Here is a 10,925-nt window from a genome sequence, read left to right on the forward strand (position 1 = left end):
AAGAAGAAGAAGAAGAAGAAGAAGAAGAAGAAGAAGAAGAAGAAGAAAAAGAAGAAGAAGAAGAAAAAGAAAAAGAAAAAGAAAGAAGAAGAAGAAGAAGAAGAAAGAGGAGGAGGAGGAGGAGGAGGAGGAGGAGGAGGAAGAGGAGTTTGGATTTATATCCCCCTTTTCTCTCCTGCAGGAGACTCAAAGGGGCTGACAATCTCCTTGCCCTTCCCCCCTCACAACAAACACCCTGTGAGGTGGGTGGGGCTGAGAGAGCTCCGAGAAGCTGTGACTAGCCCAAAGTCACCCAGCTGGCGTGTGTGGGAGTGTACAGGCTAATCTGAATTCCGCAGAGAAGCCTCCACAGCTCAGGCGGCAGAGCTGGGAATCAAACACAGTTCCTCCAGATTAGATACACGAGCTCTTAACCTCCTACGCCACTGCTGCTCTGGGGTTCGGGGTGTTGGAAGTGAAGGACTTTACACTGTTACGCTGTTTCCTGCCTCAACCTACAGAGGGGTTTTTACTAGAGAGCTAGTGGCTAGATGGGGACCTAGGGATTTGACACCTTTACTCTATCATGCTGGTTCTATCCCTTTGATGTTAGACTGATACTCTAAGGGACTTCCTTCCTTCTGGCTTCTTCCTCGACCCCTTCTCCATTCTATTCCTACCATGCCTAGAGAGAGGATGGATGCTCCACGCATCCATCTCCATCCAGTCAGATTAGGATAGCATAGTGACTCTATCTACCTGTCTATCCAGAATGGAGTTCACTAATAAATACTCTCTTTATTAGACTAGAAACTACAACTGACTCCGACTTTCTTTTGTGTAAGCTTGCGGCACATTGGGATCCATCACACGCGCACGCACACCCACGAGGTAAGGCTTCCGCTGTGTTCTAGCCACCCGTGACGCTCTGCTAACTACGAATAGGGATAATCTCCAACTACCAGGAGCACTTATCCCAACATGGGGAAGGGGGCAAAGCGCCAGCGTTGGCTTCCTGGACCTTGGGCTGACAACAGTTCCAATAAAGTTGAACATTACCTGGTGGAACAGGCTTCCAGGTGAGATCAGGGCCCTGCGGGACTTACAAAGTTTCCTCAGGGCCTGTAAAACGGACCTGTTCCGCCAGGCGTTTGGCCAGCCGGGATGATGTCAACTCCGCCATAAGAACATCTGGCCTCCCGTGGGTACATAAAGGGGGAAGGAGGTGTTGAAGCCATCTGTAGTTTTAGTATTTTATATATTATTTTATTGTAAATTATGTATTTGACGTTTTAAATTGTTTTAGTGTTGATGGACACCGCCCTGAGCCTTTGGGGAGGGCAGTATATAAATATAAACATATATATAGGAAGGAAGGAAGGAAGGAAGGAAGGAAGGAAGGAAGGAAGGAAGGAAGGAAGGAAGGAAGGAAGGAAGGAAGGAAGGAAGGAAGGAAGGAAGGAAGGAAGGAAGGAAGGAAGGAAGGAAGGAAGGAAGGAAGAAGGAAGGAAGGAAGGCAGGCAGGCAGGCAGGCAGACAGAAAGACAGAAAGACAGAAAGAAAGAAAGAAAGAAAGAAAGAAAGAAAGAAAGAAAGAAAGAAAGAAAGAAAGAAAGAAAGAAAGAAAGAAAGAAAGAAAGAAAGAAAGAAAGCTCTTGAAACCTTCCTGAGTTTGCTGACTGGAGTCACGGACCCTTCCACTCTAACTGACACTTTTGTAAGCATGCGACTAAAAAAGAGAGCAGCTTTCTCTCTCTTCCCTGCCCCCAGCCCCCAAAATCAGGTACATCGTCACTGTACCTGAGACTTTCTCTCTCGAGCATCCATTTCCAGAAACGGCTTGCTCAGGGTAAAACGGCCGCGAGATTGGCCTTTCAGATTGCTGTTCATTTACCGCAGAGTGCTTATGTGTCAGCGTTCCTTCTACAGATCTGCAGAAACCATCACTTTTGTTCTCTGGAAATAATCTTCCATGCAACGGGGAGTTAACTTCAGGAGATGTTCCACTTTCCGCTAAATTACGACCACAATTATTTGCCTGGCGTTCGACTGCTACGCGGCACGTTTCCCCCTCCTCAGATGAGACAGCGGATGTGACTGACATTTTGGCGCCCGCTGGCAGATACGTCTTCCCGTGTGTTTTGTCAGACTGATTTGAGGGCTGGAGATCACTATTAGTTTGTAGTACACAGCTGTCTGTCACGTCGCTTCTCTGCGATGGCTGTCTGTGTGCAGGCAGGTCAGAAATTGAAAAGCTCTTTGTGAGCCGGGAAGATTTCTGCAGCACACCGAAATCTTCAGCGCTTGAGACAGCTGACATTTGGCGGCCCATAAAGATGGCTGCCGTGTGATACAGTCCTCTTGACATGTCTGTCCTGGTGTTAACTCCTGCTTGTCTTGCCTCTGCCGGCATCTGGAAAAACAGAGTTGGAAATGGATTCAGTTATTTTACGATTGCTGCTGCTGCTGCTGCTGCTGCTGCTGCTGCTGCATTAGATGGGTATTACCCATCTAATGCTTTACAGAGTTGAGCTGAACAAAATGCTATCCATTTAAAAGGTATTATTCCCTCACCTGAAAGGCACTCTTGCCTCAGCATAAACACGTGGACACAATTGACCAAAGGATCTCCTATTTAGCATCCATTTATTTCAGTAGGACTTGCCTTCAAGATCTTCCTGTCAAATTGTATCCCTAATCTATATATATAAAAATCTAACAGTGTGTTTGTCCCTGATGGTCTCCCTCAGAAGCTGCTGGACGGATCGCCCTTAAATTTTCACAGGACGTCCCTCCCTGTTGCGGGCAGGTAATCGGACCTTCAAACCACCGTAGGTCCATATCTGAGCCAGGTAAAACGTCTTTTTCCTGGCGTACCAGGCCACGAAGCTGCCTCTGTTTAACTGTCACCCTTAGAATGTTCGTGCAGCCTGTCTGTCTGTGGCCTGAGGGCTTAGGATGTTCGTGCAGATGGGCAGAGATGAGCAGTGAAAACAGTAAATAGATAATACTGTTAGGCAGTACAAGTGGAAGTGAAACACATACACACTTTGCCGTGTGAGACGTCCGGTGGGGTCCCCCCCCACACACATGCAGGTAACTTTCACTCTCTGTGCCTCACCCACTGCTACCACACAATACACATCCAGCTCATCCTCACATACCCCACTCTGCCCTCCCTCACATCCAACCACCACTTACCCACTTCCTCACCCATATTCGCCACAGCTCTCTTTTACTAAAAGCGAGCTGGAGTTTGCCTTTTTCTTCTAAGAAAATCCGTGGGGTGGGGGCGAACCAACACTACCGGCTCCGCTTCTTTTGAACGTGGCCCTTTAAGAACCCAGGGAGCTGGCCTCGATCTGAGCGCCTCACCACTTTGCCTCTGCTGCCTGACTGGGATAGCCTGCTTGCCCCAGTTCTGCCTTAACCAAGCCAGGACTGTGTGTGTCAACCAGCCTCATGGACAGCGGAATTCGCACTCTGGACAGTTCCGTTGCGGAATGGGAAGGGTTACCTTATACTAAAAAAACAAGACAGCACCATATAACGATGTGCATTGAAAAGGGAAAGAGGGATTCCATTTGACCACCCCAAAAGGCTATGCTGGGGATCATTGGACCTGCATGGACATCTGTGTGGGTTGTGGACTGTGATCAGAAGGACAATTGCCGCAGCAACGCATGGCTGGGCCTGCTAGTGTTCCATAAAATTCTACACTGCTGACTACTTTGTGCGTAAGTATCCCAGATCCTTACCAAAATCAGCAGGCGTAGAAGCAGTGAATGTTTTGACTTTTTAAAGGCTGTAGAAGACCGTTACAAACCAGCAGCCAACCAAACCAGAAAACAACGAGCCAACGGGAACACACGAAGCTGCCGAATACATAAATAGACGACAGGGCCAAATATCACCTTCTATGACTGAGCGTTGCTTTTGGGCCAAGGTCTGTTCCCAAATTTTCTGCCAGAGATACCAGAGATGCCAAGGATGGAACCCATGAAACGTCACTGATCCACAGCTTTTTAAAAAATTCAGTTCCAACCAAACTCTTATTCAACTATCATGGTAAGCTATTTGTTTATTTATTTAGAAGAAGAAGAGTTTTGGATTTATATCCCCCCCCCTTTCTCTCCTGCAGGAGACTCAAAGGGGCTCACAATCTCCTTGCCCTTCCCCCCTCACAACAAACACCTTGTGCGGTGGGTGGGGCTGAGAGAGCTCCGAAAAACTGTGACTAGCCCAAGGTCACCCAGCTGGCGTGTGTGGGAGTGCACAGGCTAATCTGAATTCCCCAGATAAGCCTCCACAGCTCAGGCGGCAGAGCTGGGAATCAAACTCGGTTCCTCCAGATTAGATACACGAGCTCTTAACCTCCTACGCCAGTTTTTGCACCCCGCCTTTGCATGGTACACGTGGTCCCTGTGCCCGGCTCCTGCAAGCAGTCCAGATGCTTCGTTCTGTAACCAGCTGGAACTTCCAAGTACTTTTCAAAGGCAGCCTCATGTGGAGTGCATCACAATAAGAAGAAGAAGAGGAAGAGTTTGGATTTATATCCCCTCTTTCTCTCCTGCAGGAGACTCAAAGGGACTGACAATCTCCTTGCCCTTCCCCCCTCACAACAAACACCTTGTGAGGTGGGTGGGGCAGAGAGAGCTCCAAAAAGCTATGACTAGCCTGAAGTCACCCAGCTGGCGTGTGTGGGAGTGCACAGGTTAATCTGAATTCCCCAGATAAGCCTCCACAGCTCAGGTTCCTCCAGATTAGATACACGAGCTCTTAACTTCCTACGCCACAGTTTTTGCACCCCGCCTTTGCAGGGTACACATGGTCCCTGTGCCCGGCTTCTGCAAGAAGTCCAGATGCTTCGTTTTGTAACCAGCTGGAACTTCCAAGTACTTTTCAAAGGCAGCCTCATGTGGAGTGCATCACAATAAACCCAAATGAGACATGGCGACAATGTGTGTTACAGTGGTCAGATCCAACAACTTGAGGAAGGGACATACCGTGTTCCCCCGAAAATAAGACAGGGTCTTATATTAATTTTTGTTCCAAAAGATGCATTAGGGCTCATTTTCAGGGGATGTCTTATTTTTTTCCCATGATTTTGTGCTCCCCACTCGACCAGACCAGCTGCGCTGGGGAATCTGTAACTAGGGCTTATTCTTGGAGTTGGGCTTATATTTCCAGCAACCTCCAAAAATTCCGAAAAATCATGCTAAAGCTTATTTTTGGGGTACGTCTTATTTTCAGGGAAACAGGATAGTTGTCATGTGAGTCATACGTAGGGAAATGCATTCCCGGCCACCACCAAGACCTGATTACCCAGGCTCAGCAACAGATTCAGGGGCACCCTCAAATTGTGGGCCTGAGCCTTTGAGGGGAATGTACCACCCAGCAGAGGAAACATTCTGTTCCCTGGTTTGGCCCACAGTAAATCAGAAACACCTCTGTCTTGTCTGGATTAAGCTTCAGCTTGTTGGTTCTCATTCAGTTCATTACCAATCCTAGGCACTGATTTAGGGATCCCACAGCCTCCCTAGCTTGCAATGAACCTGAGAGATAGAATTGGGTATCATCTGTGCATTGTTGACATTGGGCCCTAATCCTCTGAATAACCTCTCCCAGTGGTCTCAAATAGATGTTAAAAAGCATAGGTAAGTTGACTTAAAGTGTACGAGAAGATACTGTAAGATATAGGCTTGGATCCAGAGGTGGGATCCAGCAGGTTCTCACAGGTTCCCGAGAGTAGGTTACTAATTATTTGTGTGTGCTGCGAGGGGGTTACTAATTGGTGATTTTGCCACATGATTTTTGCCTTAGTTACACCTCTCCTCTCAGCAATAGCGCACAGAACTTGAAGCAATCTAGCAGGAGGTGCACCGGCGTGCATGGCAGCCTGCACCTGTGTGCGTTCGTTTCCCGCCCAAAGACCGGCGCAGCAGCTGCGTCCTTGCCACAGCCCAGGAATGCCCCACCCCTGGAATACCCGGCCACACCCCCGTCATGCCCCACCCAGCCCCATTGGCGCTACGCTACAGTTTGAATCCCGCCACCATGGGAACCTGTTACTAAAATTTTTGGATCCCACCACTGCTTGGATCCTATGAACAAGTTCCGTGCACACTAGATAGACTCTGCAGGAGCGGAGCAAGGAGCAATTCTGAAACTGTAGAGTTCCCCAAAGCTGTTTGCATCTCAAGGGGGAAAAAAATAACAAATAAACTACTGGGCACACACGAACTCCCACACAAGCTACATCCTTGTCTGGCTTACAAAAATATTATGCTATCCAATGTTAATATTATATATTTTGGATAGCTCTATTCCAATCTGTTCCAGAAGCTGAGGGAATACAAATAGTATCAATTAATTATACAAATAAGTGTTGCAAGAGAGGTCTTACGCAGAGGCGTAGCTGCTATGGGGACATCTGAGGCAGCTTGCCCTGGGCGCCGCCATTGCAGTCACATGTCGGGGGTGGGGCTGGGTAGGGGGGGCACGCTGGCAGTTCATGCCCCATGCGCAGTTATCCCTCCCTTCGTCACTGGTATTACTGCATTGGTAATTCAAGTGAAATACTCAACTCATCCCCATAAAAGCAAACCACAAACCATCTCGTACAAATGCAAGATACAGCAGCACCTAGAGACACCACTGGGGTGAGAATTAAATTAACTATCTTGCCCCCGGTATCTCCAGTGTGTGTGGCAAGTGGCAAGTTTTGGGCCTCTTCTCAGTCTATCCCTAGAAGGAATGTCTTGGTCACCACAGAGTATGATGGAACAACACTTCGACCACAGGTCAAAGGGGAAAAGTTACAGGTTCAAAATCTAGAAAGTATAATAGAAGTATCTAGGGCACAGGTGTCAAACTCACGGCCCTCCAGATGTTATGGACTACAGTTCCCATCATCCCCTGCCAGCATCATGCTGGCAAGGGATGATGGGAACTGTAGTCCATAACATCTGGAGGGCCGTGAGTTTGACGCCTATGATCTAGGGCAGGGGTAGGGAACCTGCGTCTCTCCAGATGTTCAGGAACTACAATTCCCATCAGCCTCTGTCAGCATGGCCAATTGATCATGCTGGTAGGGGCTGATGGGAATTGTAGTTCCTGAACATCTGGAGAGACGCAGGTTCCCTACCCCTGATCTAGGGCAACACCTCAAAGGCAGAATAAAAGGCCCGTGGGCATAAAAAGTCTTTCTAATCAAGGCCCCCTGAAATATCTGTATTAGTCTGCTTATCCCGTTCACATCAGTGGACTGGTACAGAACTTTCTACAGACTATGTCCACCTCTGAATGGTCACGCAAGTGTGTGCTGGTTTCCTTGTTTAAATCCAGAAGAAGAAGAAGAAGAAGACAACAAAGAAGATGACAAAGACAAAGAGTTTGTTTTATACCCTGCTTTTCTCAACTTTTAACAATTCCCAAAGCGGCTTACAATCACCAAGGTTGCTACAAAGAGCTACTCAGAGACCATTTTGGTACCATCTACATCAATTGGCAATGCTGGCAGGGGCTGATGGGAATTGTAGTCCATAAACATCTGGAGAGCCACATGTTGCAGACCCCTGATCTACATCAAGTTGCAACAAATTTATGGTAATCCCAACAAGGGCCTTCAAGACAAGTGAGAAGCAGAGATGGTTTGCCATTACCTTCTTGTACACTGGCTTCCTTGGTGGTCCCCCTTCCAAGTACCAGACCTTGCTTAGTTTCCAAGATCTGATGGGAACAGGCTATAGTATAGCCACCTAGCCTCCATTTAGGTAACAACAGGGGGAAATACTATTCCTTAGCTTTTCTCCCCCTACAGAGATCAGTGGTTCAAATCATCAGCTCCCTAACGCCTTAGAAATAGGACAGGATGTAATTTAAATATATATATATTGTCAAAGGCTTTCACGGCCAGAATCACTGGGGTGCTGTGTGGTTTCCGGGCTGTATGGTTTCCGAGCTTCTTCTCAGATCCTCTGAAGATGCCAGCCACAGATGTGTCTCAGATCCTCTGAAGATGCCAGCCACAGATGCAGGCGAAACGTCAGGAGAGAATGCTGCTGGAACACGGCCATACAGCCCAGAAACCACACAGCACCCCAATATATATATTGTTTGATAAGATCCAGAAGTTTGCAAATTGAGCTTCCACATCATATGGAGGCTCTTCTTACTGTAGCCCTTACCCAGAAAAGCCACTCCTAATTGAAGGGACCCTTCAAATAGTGCGTGATGAGATGGAGGTGGAGTCAAAGAGATGGACAACTCTGCATTCAGCAGCAGTTGGGCTATTTAGATCCGGGACATTTTTCATACTTTCACTGTACATGGAACTTGAAAGACAGTGAGTAAATATATATATATAACTAAGAAGCTATTGCAACAATTGACATTATAGTGGTGTGGCAGTATTATGGGCATTCCAGTATTCAGGTTAACTATGTGACAACAGCAGCAAGATAATACAGCTTTCTTGAAATCAAGAATTCTAATGACAAATATTTTTCAAACATATTTCTAAAAAGAAAAAGGAAGTTAGAATTTCATATACGTCTGAATAGAATGCAATTCACACTTTGTCGAAGGCTTACTTATATGGGTCAAGGTTGGTGAAGCTCATTGCTCTGCGTGTTTACGAAGAACGGCCTAAATTCAAGGTTTTTCTACTTTTTAAAATCTACAGCATGGAGGGAAAAAAATATCTATAAACTCAGATTAACGTCTGCTAATGCAACGAAGAAAGAAAAATGAAAAACCTTCCTCCCACTATTTAAAAAAAACACACACAACATACACGCACGCACACGCACAAAATAGTGTTGCCTCTGTTTCTTTTCTGATAAGAGTCTTAAATACCAAACAGTTAAATGCATAATAACGTTTACTGGCAGCAAGACAGCCTGCTTAGCTGATACATAAAGCAGGTAAAAGGAGAAAAAGTTAATTTCTTGGCTGAGTGATTCCATCGGTAGCTATAGGGCAAACTAGAAAGTCTTTTAGTAAAGTAGCAGTTGATTCTTCTATCAATCTGCAACACACACACTCTTCCAAGGAATGCATTAAATATGAAAATCATATCCTGTTATCATCTGTTCCCAGCTTTCCGCCAGTAAGCTTCCCTTAATGAAGGCTCTAGCCTAAGGGACAAGCATGCTGTTGGCTTTTCTGAATAATGGAGAGATGCTCCCCATTCTGGCTTATTACAATATCGACTAGCTGAGGGGGTTTCACATATAGTCACAAGTGACTACTCTTGCCAGCATGCTCCAAGTTATTACAAGACGTTTTAGACATTTCATCTAAAAGAGCTTTCCTGCTTTTAGGGAAGAAAAATAGCGCTGGTCTTGAACTGTATCATTTATATGGAGATAGGAGGGGGGATTAGAAGCCTGCATTACTGCAGATATATAGCAGAATATATTTAAGTATTCCTTGTCAGCTTTTGTCTGTGGTTTAGATATGCAATCTTTTTTTCAGCTTGCGTGTGTGTGTGTGCGTCTGTGTCTTCTGGAGGTGGAGGGAAGGTCAAACTGTACAAAATTATAAATGCTGCATGTTCCTACTCCAAGTTTAGAGACTGTTGCCACACTTTTCTGAGTCTAGAACAAAACCCGCAAAGACAAACAGAGAGCAAGCTGCAAAGGGGGAGTTCCTTACTATATCCTAACCACATGGTGAATAGTTACACTATTGCTTTTTCAGCAAGGCTGTGCAGTTTAAACTGAATGACGCAAGGAATCACGTTTAAAAGAGTTTTGCAAGGAAGTTGGAAACAAACCGGGGGGAAAAATTAAAGCACCAGAAACTCCTCATTAATAAAGGTTATGGGTAGAATCCAGACAGAGCTAAGCACTTTTAAGACTCACTTTCAATGGTTAAGACTTCAACATGTGTAATTGTAGGGATAATAGATGATATAAGAGTGAACAGAAATTTGGAACCAATGTATAAAATAATGATTAGAGCAGTACACGCAGTGTTGGCGTTGGGCTGGAAAGATGAACAAGAAATGGACAGTCTCAAAATGGTTGGAATGTATTTGGGAACAAATTCAGTTAGAGATCTTTGAGAGACTGGCAAAAAATACACTATGGCAAGGGAAACTAGAAGATATTATGAAGCTATGGACATTGTATGAAAAATGGATGGAAGAAGCCGGATTTAACGAAGAACCATGGAATAAGAGAACAAGAAGAATGAACCTTCTGCTGCTTGCTTGAAATAATCAATGGAAAAGAGGGGGGAGGGGGTGAAAAAGGAAAAATGTATAGTTGGAACAAACATATTGAATGTAACAAATATAATAATATTCTATACAATAAAAAAAAATTTTTTTAAAAGAGACTTCAACATGTGCTTAATTTCCCCCTCAAGATCAACGGGAGTTAAATGTTTGACTTTAGTTGGATGTAGCTTACCAGCATCAAAATATTTTTCCACTTACCAGTTGGTTAACATTATCTTTCCCATCATCTTTTAACATACTGTTTTTCTGGAGTGCCAGACTACTCTTAATTTGTCCTTCATATTCTGCCTATAAAAAAGGGAGATTATAAATTAAGACTAAACAAACCAGTTTTGTTTACATAGATTGTACAGGCCAGGGATACCAGCAAAATCATTACACCCTCCCACTGAGATCAGTGGAATTTCAGAATTCTTGGATTTGGTTGAATCAGTATAAAGAATTATAAATATGTACCACAGTATATAATAATAGAAATATTTAACAGTCCACACACAAGTCGAGCCCTTACGGGGAGGGCGGGATATAAATACGAAAATAAAAAAATAAAAATAAAAATAACACACACTGAATATTTGGGTGCTGTGTGGTTTCCGGGCTGTATGGCCGTGTTCTAGCAGCATTCTCTCCTGACGTTTCGCCTGCATCTGTGGCTGGCATCTTCAGAGGATCCTCTGAAGATGCCAGCCACAGATGC

The 10,925-nt window shown here is 45.2% G+C and overlaps 1 protein-coding gene across 1 annotated transcript; it reads right to left on the reverse strand.

Annotated features, from left to right (window-relative positions):
• Nucleotides 1-1,779: 1,779 nt before the first annotated feature.
• Nucleotides 1,780-10,512, reverse strand: LOC125424875 (centrosomal protein kizuna-like; the record flags this gene model as incomplete). Its single annotated transcript, XM_048482310.1, has 2 exons — nucleotides 10,427-10,512; nucleotides 1,780-2,392 (listed from the first exon to the last, which is right to left on the reverse strand). Coding segments are annotated over exons 1-2 (652 nt in total), but the record flags the coding sequence as incomplete, so codon positions are not given.
• Between the last annotated feature and the right edge of the window lie 413 nt (nucleotides 10,513-10,925).

This window comes from Sphaerodactylus townsendi, unplaced genomic scaffold (assembly GCF_021028975.2).
Source record: "Sphaerodactylus townsendi isolate TG3544 unplaced genomic scaffold, MPM_Stown_v2.3 scaffold_1280, whole genome shotgun sequence".
NCBI lineage: Eukaryota > Metazoa > Chordata > Lepidosauria > Squamata > Sphaerodactylidae > Sphaerodactylus > Sphaerodactylus townsendi.